Source organism: Musa acuminata, unplaced genomic scaffold, assembly GCF_036884655.1.
Source record: "Musa acuminata AAA Group cultivar baxijiao unplaced genomic scaffold, Cavendish_Baxijiao_AAA HiC_scaffold_1137, whole genome shotgun sequence".
NCBI classification, from domain to species: domain Eukaryota; kingdom Viridiplantae; phylum Streptophyta; class Magnoliopsida; order Zingiberales; family Musaceae; genus Musa; species Musa acuminata.
The window spans coordinates 2,624,524-2,646,107 of record NW_027021349.1 but is presented as its reverse complement, the minus strand read 5'-3'; the positions used below and the strand labels follow the sequence as shown (position 1 = coordinate 2,646,107).

The window sequence follows — 21,584 nt, the reverse complement described above, 5'->3', positions numbered from 1 at the left end:
ACTGCAGGGACAGCAATTCGAGATCTATAGATATCTGTCTGTCCACTTGGAGGACCAGCTGATGTGTGAGTCCAACACTCGGTGACAGCAAGTAATCAATCAACCTGATGGGTACCACCTTATCCCTTCCATATCATTTACTTCACCTTAAAAAACCAAAATGCCAGCTTCCATGCACTACGATTCCATCTGCACTCGATGCTTAACTTGGCAGCATTTGCAGGTTTATCTCATCATTGAGTCTTCACAATTTTGGAATGGTTGCGCTACAATTTGAGTTTGCAGTTGCTGTTGTCAGCTCAATGATGTTAAGTCTGATCCAATCTCGACCACTTTTCGAACGTTGAAAATAGCTATCGAGCTTTAAGAAATCTTAACCGAGATGGATTATTCGGATTTTTCTCTTGAGGTAACTTTAGCTGTTCATCCTTTCTTTCAATCCAATAGCTAAAGATTGAGAACAATATGTAAAAGCTGATCACTAGACTCTGTTCTTCACACCAATCTTTGACGGAATTGAGAGAGAAGACGTCTGCTTCCTACATGATTCCTTCCTGACGTCCTTCTAACTCCATATGAAGAAGAAGAAGAAGAAGAAGAAGAAGAAGAAAAGATGGTGAGTCCTTTGATCTAAAACGACGTTTCAATCTCTATCCACCACGTCGACGCCGGCGGTGCAGAGGAGGCGATGCAAGAAATCTCTTAGCTTCATTAGAGCCGCACAATCCTTCTTCGTCTTCTTATGCTTCCCATTACCCTTGGTATCGACGTTGGCGCCGCCACTGCTCACGGTGCTCCCGCTGGCGAAGATGGGCAAGACTGCGGCCGTCTTCTTCTCCTTTCTGAAGCAGTGCCGCTTCATCTTCTCTGAGACCGTCTCCTCCTTGGTGAAGACGTAGCTTCTCAGGTACAACTGGCGGCATGAGTAGCTATCGACCACGCTCGGGCCTGCACTCGGCCGCCTCCTTTCTTCGAGGTTGGTGCCGCTGTTGAGACCGCTGGGGTCACCTCTCTCCCCTCTTCTTCTTCCCGCCGCCATCGACTTCACGAACTCGGCATCGGACTCCGGCCACTTGTAGAGGTTCTTGTAGCTGGCTCTCGTCGACTCACGTACGTCCACGCAGCTCAGAGAAGACCTACACACAGAGCTCATGCTTGCCTTCTCTCTCCCTCTCGCTCTTCGGACTTTGAAGTGCAAGTGAACTGAAACCCTTCACGAGTATATATAGCAAGACCATGAAGCACAGCTTTCAAGTTATTGGAGTTGGATTCCTTCTCCGAATCGTAGACAGAGAGGTTTCAAGAGGAAATCGTGGTTTACAAGTGAGTGACTTATGTAATTAGAGTTGGAATCCTTCTCAGAATCGGAGAGGTAAGATTTAACGAGGAAACTGTGGCTTTTATGTTCTTTAGAGCACAGCAATTTAAGTCTTTTTAAGAGTATAAATTATTTATATAGATTTGAGTTATAAATTAGAACCGAAGACAGTAAAATTGGCCTAATTATATATTATCTTATTATTCTATATAGTTAGACTTTTTTAATATCTCAATTCCTAGACTAATAAAATTTATATAGAAATCTTTATAGTTACAAAGATGATATATTTAACCTCATTTATCCTAATATCATCGGTTTTACCGACGAAAAATACAACACATGACAAGAACAATTATGTCCTAATTAAAACTTAGTCGATTGTTATGGTGGTGACAAACAGCAACATCGTCGATGACCACAAATAGCTATTGTGGTGGTAGTCGACAAGAAGAACATAGGAATGTCCTTAAAAACGAGTAGGGTAAAGTCTCGAAGGTGAAGTTAAGAAACTTCTGCGATTTCTTGCAAGAGGAGAAGGAGAGAAAAAGAAAAAGAAAAAAGCAAAAATGAGAGATAAGGCAAAGAGAGAGAAAGAGGACGAGACCACGCCTACTCTACTTTACATACAAAGTGGCACCATTCTACTTTACATCTATAAACTTCTGCTATGCATCACCCTACATCTACATCAACATTGCTTTACATCTGTATCGTCAAAATATAAAGCCTTTGCCTCACTTTCCACCCATATAGATGCCTCACTTGAAATATTAAAATTATCTTTTTGCTCATCATTTTTATATCATTCTTGCATGTGCATATACTCATCATTTTTAAAATTATCTTCTATCAATAAAACCAACAACATTAGAATAAATAAAATTAAATATTTTACTTTTATAACTACAGATATTTCAATATAAGTTTTTTAGATTATTACTTAAAACCTTTCCTTACGTTATTATCACTATAGCCATCTTGGGCATACAACCAACTTGTGTCCATTTGAGTCCAAAAACCCATGTCCATCCCTGTCAAACCTTCAATGCAATGGGCCTGGCTGGGTACAGACTCTAGCCCATACTAGCTATTATGCCAGAAATGTACTATCTGAAAAAGACTAAACTGACTCATACTACATTCTTTCTTGGACCAATACATTGTCAATGGAGTTATCCTCCATGTCGTATAATGACCAACACGGGTCTTATTGCAGAAGACCAGTAGAACTACAAGATCTTATTAGATTCTTTTTTCTCTTGTAAAAAAAAGAGTCTCCAGATTTCTCAATTAATGTCGAACAAGTTGATCGTAATGGAAGATTTAATGATCTAACTTGCTTCAAATTAAAACTAAAATGTATCAACTGAAAGCAGGTGTATGTCAGGCTATAAGATATCAATACGTACCAGATCAAACCACATCATGACATGGCCCCAGATCTGCTTGCTCTATAATCAATAGTGCAACCACGGCCAGCTTCTAGCACGGCCACTTCCACATAATAAGCCTCTCAAGCACCTGCTTTACACATTGTAAGCAGTAAACCCATTATAATGCCAAGAACAAATGATGAATCCACTACAGGGGGAACTATCTCCCAACTATATATATTGCATTGAACTTAGAAAATGAAACACAAACCCCACAAGAGGCAAACAATAGATTTCTGAAAAAAAAACCAAGAACAGACCTTGAATGCAACAGCCATGTCAAAATAATTTTCTTGAGCTTTTCATGATGATGGAACCTCGTCTGAACCACAGCGTTGACGTTTGAAGAAAAAGTCAAACTATCCTGCTTAACGATGGATAAGGTTAGAGGCCATAAAGCTTGTAGGATTGCTAGTTAAGCAAGAAGCTACTGACGCAAATCCACAACCAATATATCCAAATTGTGCAGTAAAAAGATCATATAAAGCACTATCCTTGTACCTGTGAAACTGATGATCTCTACTTTTCATAATCATGTGGCCATATCTTTGGTATATATATCAGCAACTAACAGAAGTAAGACCTTCCCAGCTATCCATCTGCCCAGAAGATGCAAAACCATGGAAAGCTGTCTAAATTATAATTTCAGGTATCCACCAGCATCACTACTAAGGTTCATTGCAGATATTGCTAATTAATAGAACAATGTCCTATTACAGCAGAACAACATGATTATAAGATCTAAAAGCATGATTCTCATTCTGAATGGAAGATTTAGATGGTGCATAACTTGGCAACAGTCACATGAACAATTCTATGGAGCAAAACTTAGCCGGAAAGAACAGTAGAAAGTCAAGAATTATCCACATCAACATGCTGACAGGTTAACTTATTATTATTATTGAAGACATTTCTTCAGTGCTTCATCATCAGAACCATAATCATGGAGATATATTCAACAAACTAGTACTAATGCATATAAAGCATATCTTATTCATCAAGATAACTAATAAGTCCAGAAGAACCCTACTCAAACAGACTGAGTAACCAGAACATTTCCATCGTCACTAAAGAAAATTGTCTCTGCAATCAAAATTCCTTCTATCACAAACTCATGGATGAGTCCAGGAATTATAACTTTAGCACCAGTTAAACCACTAATAATGTATGAATAATGCTTGCACATGATACAGCCAGTTGTCAGGTATCTGTACTTCACTTTTTTTTCCCCCCCTCCAAAACAATTGCTCTATGAAACCCAACGATTATGTACTACAAGTGAAGGTCTGAGCTGCCTATTTGTTTCTGATACACCAATGGTCCTAGGTTTCTTTACATCAGAGCCACCCAAAATTTCACATAGAAGTTGGAATGTGTTTACCCCAATCTTTGTACTAGAAATAAGGGAACCTACAACATCTTCTGTTCTACCAAGTGTTGTTCATCTCTTCAGCTTCACAATACTTGTAACAATGACTTAATTTTCATGATAATCGTCAACAAACACTGTAGGTTTATTAACAAATTATTCAGCTAGTTCTAATTTCACCATTCTTCATTATGCTGATTCGCTATCATTGACACCAGCTACTTTGACAGATCCACTATCAAAACTTGCATAAGAAGCTTGAACTCTATGTTCCTAAGACCTACATGTTCCACAAATGTACAACTCTCTACTTAGGTCATGCAGCTGTTTTCTGCTCCGTCTCCTTGAGACAACTAATCATGTCTTCTGTGCTCCATAAACAAATGATTTATAACACTTCTTTAGGAAATAAGATATACACGTTTAAGACATCTCCATCAAGTCTCACATGGAAAAGCATAAGCTGAGAGAAATTGGGCATCAAAATAGTGGCATTTAATTCCCATAAATAAACCAGAAAAAAAAAATCAGCATGTTAGGAGAATACATATGGAACAAAAACCAACATGTGTGTTTGTGCAAAAAAGAAAAGGGTTTTGAGCTCCCACTCTATGGTGCAAGAACAACATAAATGAACTTGGAATGGACCACAAGCTATGAGAGCATTAGCAAAGAAAGTCATAGTTAATTGGTCTCTGACATCAAAATGAGATCAAAGAGAATACACTCGATAAACCTAGCAACTCAAGGTAAAATCAGAACAGTAACAACAAAGAAGTAAAATATAACATAACAAAGACAAGCTGCTATAATAGTTTAATTGGTCTCTAACATCAAAATGAGATCAAAGAGAACACAGTTGATAAACCTAGTAACTCAAGGTAAAATCAGAACAGTAACAACAAAGAAGTAAAATATAAAATAACAAAAGCCAAGCCACTGTAATAGTTAATTGGTCTCTGACATCAAGATGAAATACAGTTGCTAAACCTAGTAGCTCAAGTACAAATCAGAACACTAACAACTAAGAAGAAAAAGAATAAAATAACAAAGCCAAGCCACTGGGCATGTACAGTTCATTATGCAAAAATATATTAAATTTGATCAAACCTACATCTCCTAGAACTTGAGCCACACAGATTTTCACATTCCAGAATTTTGCTAATTGAACACCAGCGGCAATACTATTCCAGCTGAACAAGACTTACACAAGAAAATGAATTAGATGGCATATAAAGCATTTATATTACCAAGAGTGGATCACATGGCGTATAAAGTAATTATATTACCAAGAGTAATTACTGACCACAATATTAACACTATATCTCTGAACTGTTAACTTCCCACAAAAATGCCAGTTAAGACCCTAAAGCACTTGTTATGCGTTAATCTAAACTTCAAAATTTAGCAGATAAAATTTTGCAACTCATGTAAGTACAAAAGAAATTAAACATTCAACAAGCAGGGAGTACTTGTGTACCATCTCTAGAGAATACTGGTTATAGAATACGTAGTGAGCCAGAACCAAACACAGTGGACGCTCAATTACAAATGGAGGAAATAGACAGTCACTGGTATTTGAGATGACAAGAATTTTATCTCTAGCAACAGTTAAACCACTAAGAATAATTGACAAATGTCATCCTTGTCATAGCTATCGATTGGGTATCTGCAGTAGAATAGATCCTCTATTTAAAGTTTTTCACCTCCTTGAGTGATTTTAACTCAATAAGAATCATCTATGAGCCAATATAAATGCTACAATGGACAAGGGAAACCAAGTAGAACTTTGACAATATGAAGTTGCAACTCATATAAGTAAATAAGATTTCGAATACTGACCAAGCAGGGAGAACATGTGTTATATGCCTGGAGCATACCGGTCATTTCTGCTACAGAGATGCAGATAGGGAAAAGCCATGGGCAAAATTAACAGTTCATAGCCTTTAAGATAATACATGATGAAGAAGAAGAAAAAAATGCTGCAACACTAACTACATTATCTTGTAGGAGTCATAAACCTGACAATGACAATAAAAACCAAAACAGCATATAACCAATTAATATGAATATTCATTATATATGCCAATCTTCATATTTATCTAAAGCAACCCACATAACAAAGTTCACAGAACAAAATATAGTCTCTTTAAAAGACCAAAAAGGTCTTATACCTGGGTGCATCTACACAGCAAACTTCAATATGCAAAAAATTCCAATTTGAACTGCTCCATTATTGATATTTCAGAATCAGTTGGCATTCACCTCAAGTAAAAAATTCAACACCTAACGAGAACGTCTATCCACAAACCATCATCTACAAACTTCATAGCCCAAAAACCTGAGAGAAAATTGCTCCAACAAAGAGAATGCAGCTTCCTATCAAATAAGTTTTCATAAATGTCAGATAAACACAATTTCAATCTTTAATTTGATGAGCAAGGTCCATGAACTTGAGGAAAGAACTGAAAACAATAACATATCTGTAATCAATGACAAACAAAACTACTTGGTAGAGGAAACAAACAAAAAGAACAATGCAAGTGACCTATCAATGTGCTACTCAGACTTTAGCCAGCGCTCAAACCTTTCCATAACAACTAAGTTCCATTAATCATGATTCCTAATTCCTAAATTTTCCCATTTCTAGCATCTTTTATCACCCTTCATGATCATAAGCAATAACTTTCACAGGCTTCTCATCACCATGAAACATCAGTGCCAACAGCAGAACCCCAACAAATAATAACATTAACAGACACAAAACTCCTCATTGGCCTAAATCACACATGATCGAATATAAATACCTTAATATGCGTGACAAAAAGCTTCACTAAACAAAACTGCTAAATGACAAGAGCAACATCTCAGAACTTGTAGCAACAACGAACTATAAGCCGCATGATTCTCTTTTTAATATTAATCCTTCTTTTGTTGCCCTTTTTCTCTTTGTAACAGCGGCCTAAGAAAGCGTGAACCCTAACCACCAAAGCCATAGAGAGTGCGGCCCTGCCTCTTCAGCGCATAGACGACGTCCATGGCAGTGACAGTCTTGCGGCGGGCGTGCTCGGTGTAGGTGACGGCATCACGGATGACGTTCTCGAGGAAGATCTTGAGCACGCCTCGGGTCTCCTCGTAGATAAGGCCACTGATGCGCTTGACGCCGCCTCGCCTTGCCAGGCGCCGTATAGCCGGTTTGGTGATGCCCTGAATGTTATCACGCAGCACCTTGCGATGACGCTTCGCTCCACCCTTCCCCAGTCCCTTCCCCCCCTTCCCTCGCCCAGACATCTTCTCCTTGCTCCTGAAACCTCGATATTAGGGCTTAAATCTCGAATAAGTTTTCGAGAACGAAGAGAAATGGAAGGGAAAGACTTGTCTATTTACTTGAGATGAAGGCAGAGGTTGGCGGGAACGGCGACTGAGTTGTGCGTGGCCGATTCCGTGGTTATTTATAGGGTGACGGCAACATGTTGCGGCGATGAGAAGGCAATCTCAGCCGCAGATCTCTCTACAATCGATGGCTAGAGTGGGCTAAAGTTATTGCTTTCGGATTGATGACGTGGACGATGATTGAGCTGGCTCCGTCTCCGAACCGATATGTCATATGTTTATATCGGCCGACATCTCCTCCCAAAAACAGGCTGAAACCAGTTTCCTGATTCCAAATAAATCTCATTTTTAACAATACATTACGATGTATAATATATTCTGGAGGCAGATGCCACTTTATTTTGACCAATTCTGATTGAAATTATGATAAAGTCAAGATATAATTTCCACAAATTAATGTAAATCTAGATAGAAAATTAATCTATCCCAGCTTAGAGTGTATATATATATATATATACAAGTAGGTAAGAAAAATCAATATCGCATTAGAACAGAATATTGAAGGATAATTTGAGTAACAATTCTTCCTGTTTTAATCCAATAATTTGGTGTGTGTGTATATATATATATATATATATATATATATATATATATATATATATATATATACCACTTTAAACCTTGATTTGGTGTATATACTCTTGTAAAGCTTACAAATTTGTAGATATACCTCTAAATTGGCCATCAGCCTGAAAATTGACATTAATGCCCCTATCAAAAATATTATATACAATAATGCTAAATTCTAATTTTATATTTCTATTTCTAAATTTAAGTTTAGAAAATTGAAAAATGATTGTTGAAAGTGATAAAAGGTAAATTAATATATAGTACTTTGTAAAACTTTAAAAAGGTAAAGAGGAGTTTATTAAATAAATGTGCTAAATATGCTAAATTATATTTTATGGAGTAAATATGCTCTCTGGAAACTTTAAAAAGGGTACATATGGTAATATTGAGTACATATTTCAAAACTTCGATATGGTTTCGTTGATTTGAGTGGCCGCCGGACACGCCGGCGGAGGCGGCGTGGTGCCCTATCGCAGTAGGAGCGGCGGCAGCGAGTATGTAGGCGGGCTCCGATGCTGCCCTAGAGGTTGGCGATCACAAGCAGGGCACGTCGCTTCCAGTCGAGCGGTAGCCGTGGAGAGGTGGGCGCGTCACTGACGGGTGGCTGTCTTCCGGGTTGAGGTCGTCGATGACAACGATCTGGTGGCGGGACGCCCCTTGCCTCCCGCGGAAAGGTGGCGAGTTGGTTGGAGGCTGAGAGCTGGAGGAGTAAGGCCACCGGCGCCTGCGCCTTAGGCGGATCGTTCGCCGCATCAACAGGACCATAGGAGGTCCAGGTGTGCACCAGCGAAGACAATGAGGCTATGCAAAGATGGAAGGTCACGGTGCCTACTCCTCTTCACTCGGATCCCCTCCTTTTGTTTCGGAAATGCGTCTCCCTTCTGCATCCGTCTCCTATCCCTTTTTAGCCTTGTAACTATCGTAGCAAACATCTTCTTTGCGCTCTCCTCTTTCTACGTTTTCTCGTTTCAGGTTCATGCTTTTCTCAGAGAAAGAGAGGAATTGATAGGTAGGAAGGCAGGGAGTGGGGAGAGAGATGCTGCAGAGGGCTGCGAGTAACGCGTACTCATGGTGGTGGGCGAGTCACATCAGGACGAAGCAGTCGAAATGGCTCGATTGCAACCTTCAAGGCCGGTCTTTGATCCTTCCTCTCTTAATCCCGCCTCTTTTTATCTACCCTTTTTGAAAAAAATTTGCTCTTTTGGAGTATTCGTGCTTTCTTTTTCATCCGGATTTAATTGCATTAGACTTGTTTCTGACGTGTTTTCCACAAACAAAATGCAACGGGTCTTCGGAATGGTTGAGATTACATTATATTGAGAGATGTACAGTATAGGAACAGTTTAGGTGGTGGAAAAGGAATCAAGAATTGGCGTCACACCCAGAACGATTATTGGCTATCTGTCAGAAACAATACTTTTTCTAGCAAATCAAGAAAGAAGAGGGCACAGAAAAGAAGAAACTCTGCTGACTATTTGATCAAAGCACCTGTTGCAATTGACAAAAACATAATCATAAAATATAATGGACCTAGATATGTTTCTTCTTTTCTTTTCCTCATAAAGAACTTAAGATTTAAGGGAATATATTGATGAGTGTTCTCCTTCTTTCATGATTAATTTTATTTTTAGGAACACAGGTTGAGCCAGCATTTACATACTGGGTTCAAGGACACAGTATTATTGAAAAGATGAAATTTTAAGTCGCTGGTCAAAAGAAGTTCTAACTCAATTAGATTGAATGCTTTTCTTTTAATTAGAAGAGAAAGTTTGATGGAATTATATAGAGTTTTTGGTTAAGGCATTCACTAGCAATTCCCTATGAGTTACTTATTGAATGTCCAAAATGAAGTCCTTCAAAAGATTATTAAAGCCTTGTTTCTTCTATGATAATTTAATTGTATACTAGAGAATTTGAGAATTTCAATGTTAAATTATAACCTTTGATATAGTAGCCAAACTAGAAAGTTCGTTTAGGTTTAAAAGAGCTAGACCTTTCAATGGTGGAAAATATTGATGCTGCCAACCCTCAGATGGTTGGGACACCAGGGCTTGTTGGAAAGGTGCCCTGGTTATGTCTCAAAAATAAATTGGCATCCATAAATTAAATAAATCATATGCCTCTACCAAATTTACCCCACTTCTTGATGTTCTTCATAGGTTTACAGATATAAGAATTGCATGTTTGCCTGTCCTTACCTCACAAGACATATGGAATGTCAAAGGCCTGTAAAACTCACCTCCTGACCTATGTTATGCGGTATACGTGTGAGCTTTAGTTTAGCAGTTAGTTTCGCAAAATGAAGGGTTAAGAAAGACTTGGTAAATGATTTATGTCTTCCAGAGTTATTATTGTTGCATAATTCATAATTTGTCCTGCAATAAGTGGAATTAAATTGGATTCTGCTGTTGTCCATTTTTATTATGGACAGTATAATTCCTCATGCAGTTTTTATATTGCAAGAAAATGTGTTTGATCCATCATTGTGCTTCCTGATATTCTTACAAATAAGATCAACGTTGATTACAGAGATGGAGGAGACTGTGAAAGAAATGCTCAAGCTCATTGAGCCAGATGCTGATTCCTTTGCTAAGAGGGCGGAGTTGTACTTCAAAAGGAGACCAGAGTTGATAAGCTACGTGGAAGATGCTTTCAAGGCATACAGAGCATTGGCTGACAGATATGACCACATTTCAGGAGAATTACACAAGGCCAACCACACCATAGCAACTGCTTTTCCTGAACGGGTCCAGTATGCCATGTTAGAAGACGATGATAATTTTCCAAAAGCAATAACTCCAGTTGATCCAAGTAAAATTAACAGGCGAACAGTGGAGGGATTAATGAACAAAAGAAGAGAAAGTGAGTTAGGCATAGATAAGTCACAGAAAAAGAGTTCTGCATCTCCGGTTGATAAAGAAAAGGCACAAGAAGATATCAATAAGCTCCAGAAAGAAATACTTGTCCTGCAGACTGAAAAAGAATTCATCAAAAGCTCATATGAGTCTGGGATAGCCAAGTATTGGGAGATTGAGAAGAAAATTATGGAGATGCATGAAGAAGTTTGCTGCTTGCAAGATGAGTTCGATACAAGCACAGTCATCGAAGATGATGAGGCACGTGCCTTAATGACAGCAACAGTCCTTAAATCTTGTGAGGATACTATAGTTAAGCTGCAGGAACAGCGAAAGGAATCATTGGAACAGGCAAATATAGAGTCTGAAAGAACTAAAATTGCTAAAGAAAAGCTGAAGGATCTCAAAGGTGAATATTGCCAATCTGAGATGGAAAATACTGAGATATCTAATGAAAACTCTGGGATGAGCTTCACTGCTGAAACCATGGAGGAAGAAATTCACTCTCTAAACAAGGTCAGGACCGAGTTACAGTCCATTCGTGAGAAACTCAAAGAACATTTTGAAATGAACACTGAGAATTCTGTGATTGAAATTGCAGAAAAGATCGAAGAACTTGCAAATAAAGTTATAACATTGGAACTCACAGTTTCATCACAAGGTGAACAAATAGATCAATTAACTTTGGAAAACAATGAACTTGAGAAAAATCTACAATTACTGGAAGAGGAGAAGGTTAGTTCGATGAATGACTCAGAAGCATTGTCTAAAAGACTGAAGGAAACCGAAGAGGAATTAAGCAAAGTTCAGGCAATTGAGAGAATTGTCCAAGATGAAGAAATAAATTTCCGTCAAAATTTTGCTGAAGCATGGCATGGACTCAATGATATTTCAGAGAAGTTGCAGTCTCACAAAACTCAAGAAAATGTTTGTACTGAAGATGCATCTCAAGAGGAAGAGGCTTCCTCATTTAACATTGAACCACATAGTGAGCGTAAAGATAGAGAAGTAAACAAAATCCATGACATTGAGGAAGATGTAACAAAGGAGATTCATGCAACTGAGGAACTTAGTTATTGCCCGGAAGATCCTTCCCAGACTGAGGGTTCTCAACACAAAAGTAGCCCAGAAAATATTGAGGACCCAAAGAAGGAAAATGCTTTGGGGAAGAAAGACTCATCAAATGCAGATCTTTGCATTCATCTAACTAGCAATGAAGAAATTATACTTGATGGAAAAGAGGATACTCTCAACTTGCAGCAACTAATTTTAACTGGTGTTGAAGGTACAGAAAACATTTTACTAGCTGAGTACACATCAATCTTACAAAATTACAAAGAGACGAAAATAAGGCTCTCCGAAGTAGAGAAGAAAAATGAAGAGTATCTTCAAGAGACAATGGCTCTGATAGACAAACTGAAGAATGATATTGCAATGAAAGATGAGGAGATACGTTTGCTTAGACAACCGATGGCGCCTGTAAAGAATCCTAGTTTTACTCTCCATTCTCCATCTGTCAAAGACTCTTGGCATGGTCAACAGAAGCCTGAAATTACATCCAACTCTTCAAGGATCACAGATATTTCAAACCTTCAAGATTCTGAGATGCCTGAAGATATAAATATTGAATCTACTGCTAAAGGAGATTCATCTGTTGAGTTTACAGAATTACGAAGCCCCCCTGAAGAAGGCACTAATGTACAGTGCATTGATGAACCAAAGATCATAACCCCTATCGAGAGAAAGTTTAGAAGGGATATTGACACTCTGCTGGATGAAAGATTAGAGTTTTGGCTAAAGTTCAGCACATCATTCCATCACATACAGGAGTTGAAAGCCAAGTATGAAGACCTACAAACTGATATCGGTAAGCTGAAGGACAACAAGACACCAGAGGTCACTAATATTGACACTGGCGATCAGTCTGGGAAACCAGATTCATCACAAATTACCACAAGTCTTAGAGAACTGAAGAGTGAACTCCAAGTATGGTCGGAACAAGGTGCCCTATTAAGAGGAGAGCTGCAGAGTAGGTTCTCATCTCTTTGTGATATGCAAGATGAGATATCAAGCATTGTCAAAGTAAATTCAGAATCTAGAGAAGCCCTGTTCACTCCTTATCAAGCTGCAAGTTTTCAAGGGGAGGTGACAAACATGAAACAGGAGAACAATAAGGTTGCAAGTGAACTACAGGTGGGATTAGATCAAGTTAGGGGGCTTCAAGCTGAAATTGAGGAGCAATTGTCTAAGCTATATGAAAATTTTGAACCATTTGTATCAAAAAGGTGCCCTAATGATGACTTGGAACATTCTTTGAGTAGGAACACCGTACCATTGCGGGACTTCCTCTTCGGTGTCAAGCCTAAAAAACCATCAATACTAGCACGCATCCAACACAGTAAGCTTAGGGCTGGGCGTCGCAGAGTTGGTGATAGGTACTTGATTTATCAATAATTCAAATGCTGTTTAGATTCTATTGTACTAACTTGTGGAACTCTTTTGAACAGGTCTAAATAGTTTTCTCACTCTGTTGATTAGCTAATTTCTGGATTAAAGACAACAAGTTCGACACAGTCTCCACTATGCGAAAGACCTTTTAGAAACACAATTTGTCAGGATACGAGCGGTTCGTCGCAGATGTATCTTTATAGCAAGAGCAGCAGCAACTTTTCTTGGCTTTCTTCCATTTGCGGGCCTTGGAACTGACTGAATTTTCCTCCTTGGTGAAAGGTGTGTTGAGTTGTGTCTCAACGCCTCTTAATCTGGATGATAATGTGTTGAGTTGTGTTTCAAATGCTGCTTAGATGAGTTGTGTTGAGTTGTGTCTGATTGGCATTCTTGTTAAAAGCCTAGATGTTCCACTGATACATGTAAATGTAATTAGCAGTTCTTTCTTTTTTTTTTTCATTACTTGTTACATGATGTTTGTAATCACTGAATATAGATAAGAATATTTTGTAAGTAAAAGCTTAGGTATTATTGAATCTATTATTGAATAGAATGAAGGTATTATTTTTGAACTAAAAGTGTGATGGTTAAAATAAAGATGGCAATTGAAGGTTTGTTAGGATCGTTGGTTAAAAGAATTTTTTTTATAAGATTATTGTTTTACCAATTATACTTTATGAATCAGAGTTGGACTATTATGAATAAATTTGTATAAAAATTTTGATATTTTTGATACGATGAATATGTGGAGTTACTAAGAATTTCTTTGCCTTTGGTATAATAAATGGATATTTGGTATGGACATATTTAAATAAAATTCAAAATAAAATATTATAGTTAAAATAAAATAGTTTATTATTATTAAGAGGTTGGCTAATATATCTAGTAAAAATTTTGATAGATTATTATAAGGTCTTGGGTTCGAATTTTAACTTCATCATTTACACTTTGTATAAAACAGAAGTGGTGAATTTAAAAAAAAAAGTCTCAAAGTTCAAAAATTTTTGACAAAGCATCCTAATTTGAAAATTTTTAGATAGCATCATTTGTCATGTGAAATGATTGTTTTACCTTTGTCTTTATCGGAACCTTCGTTATTGTCTTCTTGTCTCTACGTCACCTTCATTAGATATTTTACATGCATGACTAAAATATGATGTCATATTTTAATTTAATTATTTCTATCAATAGGAGTACAGTCGAAAAATAGGTAATCTTATAAGTAAAATATGTTAACTCACTAAATAAAATGATAAGGATATACACAATGATTTTTGACATCTGTACATAATTATTACATCTAATAAAAAGAAAAACACACACATAATATATCCAAGATTTATGCATATAAAAATGTTCATAGGTAATTATTCATATTTGCATTGGCATGGGCTTGCATGTATTGGCTTCCCTACCTAATCGCTTGGGTAGGGTATTAGTATCATTATTTGTAAAATAGGATATATAGTGAATAACTATTCAGAAGTACAAGCCTTTATAATTTTATTTAGGTGAGCTTTCATCATGTTATGCATATAATATTTCAAGATCATATGCACAAAATATTTAATGGTAAATATATAATATTTCAAAATCATATGCATACAATATTTTAGTAAACATAACCATGCAATATAGCATATGCATAATAAAAATATAAAATTTTATATTGAAATAACTAAAAATATTTATATGCAAGAATTATAGCACATAAAAATTTACACCCTATATCATAACATATATATGCACTTCTACACAATACATTGTCAGAATATATACGTCTACTTCCACATTGCACGTTACAATATATATATGCACTCTTACACCGCACGTCATAGCATATACATGTACTCCTATACCACACGTCATAATATATATATGTGTGCATTACACATCGTAACATATTCGTACGCTTCGACATCACATGTTATAAAAAAAAATGTGTACTTCTATATCACATGTTATCATATATGCATACATATAATACATTCATTATACTTCATATATTTTAATATTTATATAATACAAAATTGATATTAAGCTTATGCTTAACTCATGATAATCATATTATTTAAAACATATTTTTAATATATTATAAAAATAATAATTTTATGATCACTATTTTATAGTGAATTAAACTTATATTTACTTGATTTAACTTAAAAATAAAGATACTAATAAAAGATCATGTTTCTTAATGATCTAGTGTGCTAGAAAGTCGTAAACTTATTAAATTGAGAACATAAGGTCATGAGATGCCTTAATTAAGAATCCTACATCTTGAATTATTATTTATAATAATTTATAGCATTAATTCATAGAAAAAAATTGATAAAATTTCTTCTAAAATGGATTATACTTGACCTAAAAATCTATCTAAATTTCATCATTAATATTTTAATAATTCACTCTATACTCAAATGAACTAGTTAGTATTAATCAAATTATCGCATAATTCTACGAAGTATTCTTCATTATTATAACTGACCAAACGATCTTGAATTATCATAAAATTTTATAGAAAACTAGGAGGCATATAAACTAAATACATATCAAATTTTAACTTAAAACAGAATTATTTAGAAGCTAAACTATCCTTCCCATTCAACTATCATCATCTATCCTATTTTGTTGAAATTGGGTTAACTATTTGGACTTCTACACCTATGCACTATGGTGATATTCACTTAAATTAAATGTTTGCAGAACTCTAAGGAATCATTTTGATACATATTAAAATATCGAGATCCAATCTAAGGATTAATTTAGCTCTAATACAATTCATTCATAGAAAATAAGAGATTTTGCATGCTTTGGAGTAATAGATTCATAACTTAAATCATAAAACTCAAATTGAAGTCATTCTAAAAGCCATAGAATTTTAACTTAACCATACAAAATATATCTAAAAATTAGATCTTAATTCAAACCCTAAGTTACCCAAAAGCAGTCGAAAAGAATACCCTGCAAATAGGTAATCTTACCTAAAATATGTTGGTGAGATAGATAAGACTAAAATAGGGCTACTATTTAGAGCTGCTTGCTTAAGATGCAGCCTAGAGGTATTTTGTTTAATCCCATGGACCTCCTTTGATGTTTTATTTTCATTTTTTTCTTTTAATATAGTTTCAAATTATCAGAGCTTAATATGAGTTTAATTTAGATTGACATAAATAAAAAGATTTTCACACTAAAATTATCCTTGATCTCAATATTTCTTTTAGGGTAGCACTCATCTTTCATTTCTTATTTTCACTTAAGCATCCATTACTCCAATGAGGCATATGTAATTCAAGTTGTTATTTCTTATACAAATGATGTTTAAATCTTAAGGCCACTTTAAAATTCATTTAAGGCCTATTACAATTTAACCATTACTTCTGGTCATTATATGCATACTTATTACCATAACTTAGTTTCATACTCAAGTACACTAGCATAGTTAGGCTTATTGCATTGAAAGATGATAATGCCTCTTTGTTATATAATGTGCTTAAAGTAAATATTGATGCTTATGCATTCTCAACTAATATTTTGTAAAACGCTATGAATAACATTTTTAGAAAGCATGCATTTCAACTTTAAAAGCCAAAAACATGAGCATATTATTTATCATATTTATGAAATATAGATATCACAAATTATATCACTAAAGGAGGATAACATATGCATATTATTTATGATTCTATTAGCATACTAGTTATGATTCAATGTTTATGAGTCTCGACCACTACAATGATAGTGGGATCAACTTGCACCCGGAGGTGTAGATGGCTAGGGGATGGGGGGGAGGGGGGGGCGATTGGCAGGGCTTGCTTGCACACAGAGGCATAGGTGACCATGGGAGAGGAGGAAAGGGGAGCAACTGACAAAGGCTCAGATAGTTGGCGAGGTAGAGGGGGTCATCAATAGGCGACGTGTAATGGCTGACAAGGGTAGGATGATTATTTTTAAAAATGATCATCATTTGAAAATTTTTCAAAGTTGTGATGTTATGTGAGAAATTTCTAAATTTAGGTTTTTTTTTCAAGAATTTACTCAAAAAAATATTTATTATTATTCATGGTGGAGAGATACACAATGATCTTGTGATCTAATAAAATCTTATCCCTATATATATATATATATATATATATATATATATATATATATATATATATATATATATATATATATATATATATATATATATATATATATATATATATAAAAGAAGGATGCTGCGCTACAAACGATGGTGCATGTGTATAATGCTTTAGCTTATTCTGAAAATCTACCACCAAGATTACTAAATATAAATGCATAATATTTTACTCCTAGTTTCACCCATATTGTACATACATGACTAAAATAGGATATCATATTTAGCAAGACAATAGGGTTTCCTTTGTATATAGTATTTTGACAACTATATATAATTATAATATCTAATGTAGTGTCAAAGTCTCAACTTTGAACTATAACTAGCAGTAGAAGCATAAATAATATATATAATTTACTCTCACTTAGTAATATGAATCATGATATCTATGCTTTATAAATATATGCTTATGTTTTCGGCTTCTAAAGTTAAAGTATATGCTTTCCAAAAATATTATTCTGAGTATTCTATGAAAAATATTAATTGAGCATGTATAAGCATTAATATTTACATTAAGCGCAATAAGCTAAAGTGTATTGACAAACTTAAATATGAGGTTACGTTATGATAATAAACATGTATATAATAACTAAAAGTGGCGGTGGAATTTTAATCGTCTTTAAGTGAATCTTAAGATTTGAATGAGTTTGACCATAATTAATGTAAAAAAGTTTGAGTTTTAAATATTATGTATATTGATGACCATAAGTTACTTATGCATGGATGGAGTAGTGAAAAATTAAATGGAAATACAAATATGAAGAGTGCTATTCTAAATGTTGAGATACATAAGAGAGATTGAAGAATAAGTTTAGATCAAAAATATCATTTTTGTCAAACCAAATTAAACTCAATAAAAGTTATTATAATATTAGAACTTATTAGTATAAAAACTTGAAAAGAGACCTAATGGAATTGAACTCTAGATCTTAAAGCAACCTCTTAAGCACCTCTATCTTAATTTGGCGTTATACTGTTTACCAACATGTTAACTTATGACATTTTTTCTTCTTCTTCGTCATTTTCTCAACATTTTTCATAGAGACTAGGAAATTCTAACTTTAAGGAAGATTGATATAAGAAAAACTTAATTATTCTCTTGTTATACTTATGGTTTTAATTTTATAAATTATAGGTTGATATTTTCAATTGCTTTTGAGTAACTTAGATTTTAAATTTATCTTTAATTTTTGGATTTATTTTGTTTAAATCTCTTATTATTCTAAGACCTCATGTATGACTTTAATTTAATATTAGTATATAAAGTTATTACTATTCCAATCTGAGGTACTCAGAATCTTATCTTTTCTAAGAAAAGATTCTGCTCAAGCTGAATTAACTCCCTTAGGTATATGATTAGGCTCTAGCCCTTTAGTATATTTTAAAAGGTTCCCTCAGAGTTCTATGAGATTTAGAATTGAGTGAATACTACCTCTATGTGCTAAGATATAAGATTTATAAGTTCAAACATTCCCAATCTAGTTTCAACAAAATAGAATAGGTATTTATAGTTGCATTAAGAGGATAGTTTAGCCTCTAAATGATTGAATTTTGGCGTGTACTTAGTTTTTATGTCTCTTAGTCTTCTATAAATTTTCATAATAATTTAAGATTGTTTGGTTAGCTAGAATAGTGAAGTAATTTTTTTCATAGAATTGTACGATGATTTGATTGATATTAACTAATTCATTTGTTTATAGAGTGAATTATTAAAAAACTAATAGTAGAATTTAAATGAATTTTCAAGTTGAGTATAATCTATTTTATAATTTTTTTATGAATTATTACTATGAATTATTATAAATCAATAACTTGAAAGATAAGGTTCTTAATTAAAGCATCTCATGACCTTATGCTCCCAATTTGATAGATATATTGCTCCTTAGCATACTCAATCATTAAAGAATATAATCTTTCCTCAGCATCTTCATTTTTTAGTTCAATTAGGTAAGTATAAGTTTAAGTCATTATAAAATAGTGATCGTATAAATTATCTTATGTATAAGGGATTTTGGAAAGTATGTTTTAAATAATATAATTATTTAAATATGAATATATATATATATTTTATAAACATAAATTATGATAAAAATATCTTATATGTATGCATATATGATGACGTATGGTATGAGAATATATGTTTTCCATTACATGCAATGTGGGAGTGCATAGTTATGTTACAATATGCAATGCACATATATGCTATGACGTGCTGTCACGGACTTAGCTGAAATTGCCTAAATCGTGAGGCACCCTTGTGGCCAAGACGTGAACTTAGCTTGAGTTGTCTAAGTCGCGAAGTACCATTGCACCAACTTCTCAAACTTAGCTATGATTGCCTAAGTCTTGACGTGCCCTTGCGATATGCCTCCGCAAAGGTCAGCCAGTTTGCAACCTCACTCAGGTCCCGAAGGACCTATAAAAGAGAAAGTTGATTAGTTCGAAGAATGAGCAACGGACAAGTCCCGACGTCTCATGAAGAGGGAAGCTTTACAAGCAATTCAGCGAGCACCTTGCGTGCATTAGAGAAAAGAGAGAAAGGAGAAAAACAAGGACTTTAGAAGGTAGAACAAATAATTGTAAGTCTACAAACAACTGCTCACTAGGTGCCGAGCGTGAAGGCAAGTTCCCATCAAGTCAACGTGCGAACTTTTGAAGATTTTTCAACGCCCGATAATATACCGAAGCCCCATCCAGCCCTATGCCACCCGGGGGGTTCCAGGGTGTTGAGATGGCTGACATTTTGCATGTTGCAGCAGGTTATAGAAAATAGCCCGCGGCACGTGAAAACGAAGTCATTTTAGGACTTTTTGACTCGGCGCAGTGAGAAGTCGCACTGTGCATTACAACCTATTCGAACATGTATTTTTATAAGCAAAAACACACAAAACCAAGGCAAAATAGGCTACCATGTCTCTGTTCAAGCATGCAAAAGCGATGAACGGTTCATTGAACGAAGTTGTTACGAGTGTGCGACGACCGTTCGTGACATTCTCCCCCACTTAAACTATTGATGCCCTCATCGATGCTTGTTAGTAGTTGTTGAAGATTTCTTCTTCATGTTATAGGGCATCTTCGGGCTCTCAATTGGCTTCAGTTCAGGGAAGCTTTCACCACTTCGCCAAATACTCGGTCTGCTCAACTCCATTGGGTAGCTTTATCTTGTGATCCGCTAGGATGGTTTCAACTCACTTCTCGTAGGAGGCTCTGGTGGGAGGTAGTCGAGTTGGAACACTTCAGGAAGCATCTTGCGGATCTGAGTGGTAGGCTTTCAAGTTACTGGCATAAAAAAAATTATGAATTTTGAGCCACACTGGCAACTGCAACCTGTAGGAGACGTTGCCCACCCTACTGATAATTGGGAAGGGCCCTTCATACTTGCGCACCAATCCTTTGTGTACTTTATTCCTAAAGAATTAGAGTGATGTTGGTTGGAGCTTCACCAACACCAAATCACCGACTTTGAACTCTTGTGGTTGCCTTCCCAAGTCGGCCCACTTCTTCATCTTTTTGGTCACCTTCTCCAAGTAAGCCCGTGCAATATTTGTATTTCGGTGTTATTCTTTTATAAAGTGATATATTAACGGACTACTCCTAGTGTATCTGATTGCCAAGGTGTGAGGAGTCGACGGTTGTTGTCTTGTAATGATCTCAAAGGGGCTCTTGTTGGACGCAGAGCTCCGTTGTAAGTTGTAGGAGAATTGGGCTATGTCCAACAGCTTCACCTAACCTTGTTGGTTGACACTCACGTAGTGCCAAAGATATTGCTCCAAGAGCGAGTTTATCCTTTCGGTTTGGCCATCTGTCTGGGGGTAGAGGCTCATGAAGAAGTATAACTTAGACCCCAACAATTTGAATAGCTCGGTCTAGAATCATCCCAGGAACCGAGCATCTCGATCATTGATGATATTGTGTGGAACTCCCCAATACTTCACCACATTCTTCATCATTAGCTTGGCCGCCTCCTCTGCTGAACAGTATAGGGGCGCAGCAATGAAAGTTGCAAACTTTGAAAATCGATCAACCACTATGAGTATCGATCCCAGTCCCCCCA

At 35.6% G+C, this 21,584-nt stretch overlaps 3 protein-coding genes across 4 annotated transcripts; 1 reads left to right on the top strand and 2 right to left on the bottom strand.

Annotated features, from left to right (window-relative positions):
- Positions 1-393: 393 nt before the first annotated feature.
- Positions 394-1,108, bottom strand: LOC135671011 (uncharacterized). Its single transcript, XM_065178840.1, has one exon. It carries the CDS (start codon positions 1,037-1,039, stop codon positions 644-646), a length of 396 nt encoding a protein of 131 aa, XP_065034912.1. The 5' UTR covers positions 1,040-1,108; the 3' UTR covers positions 394-643.
- A 1,880-nt stretch (positions 1,109-2,988) lies between these two features.
- On the bottom strand, positions 2,989-7,528 carry LOC135671044 (histone H4). 2 transcript variants are annotated; one of them, XR_010512619.1, is made up of 3 exons: positions 5,238-6,282; positions 3,256-3,353; positions 2,989-3,118 (listed from the first exon to the last, which is right to left on the bottom strand). XR_010512619.1 is itself a non-coding variant. In XM_065178923.1 (3 exons), the coding sequence occupies exon 1, from the start codon at positions 7,412-7,414 to the stop codon at positions 7,103-7,105; it is 312 nt and encodes a 103-aa protein (XP_065034995.1). In that variant the 5' UTR covers positions 7,415-7,528; the 3' UTR covers positions 2,989-3,118; positions 3,256-3,353; positions 6,298-7,102. The 2 variants fall into 2 exon arrangements, 1 of the variants encoding a protein (XP_065034995.1); XM_065178923.1 differs by lacking the exon at positions 5,238-6,282 and adding an exon at positions 6,298-7,528.
- Positions 7,529-8,559: 1,031 nt separating this feature from the next.
- LOC135671034 (protein NETWORKED 2D-like) lies at positions 8,560-13,831 on the top strand. Its single transcript, XM_065178905.1, has 3 exons — positions 8,560-9,216; positions 10,616-13,376; positions 13,449-13,831. Exons 1-3 carry the CDS (start codon positions 9,123-9,125, stop codon positions 13,456-13,458), a joined length of 2,865 nt encoding a protein of 954 aa, XP_065034977.1. The 5' UTR covers positions 8,560-9,122; the 3' UTR covers positions 13,459-13,831.
- The last annotated feature ends 7,753 nt before the right edge of the window (positions 13,832-21,584 follow it).

Coding starts and splice junctions, on each gene's coding strand:
- LOC135671011 (XM_065178840.1), bottom strand. CDS start 1,039: ATGGCGGCGGGAAGAAGAAGAGGGGAGAGAGGTGACCCCAGCGGTCTC.
- LOC135671044 (XM_065178923.1), bottom strand. CDS start 7,414: ATGTCTGGGCGAGGGAAGGGGGGGAAGGGACTGGGGAAGGGTGGAGCG.
- LOC135671034 (XM_065178905.1), top strand. CDS start 9,123: ATGCTGCAGAGGGCTGCGAGTAACGCGTACTCATGGTGGTGGGCGAGT. Junction 9,217..10,615: donor GCTCGATTGCAACCTTCAAG/GCCGGTCTTTGA, acceptor CGTTGATTACAG/AGATGGAGGAGACTGTGAAA.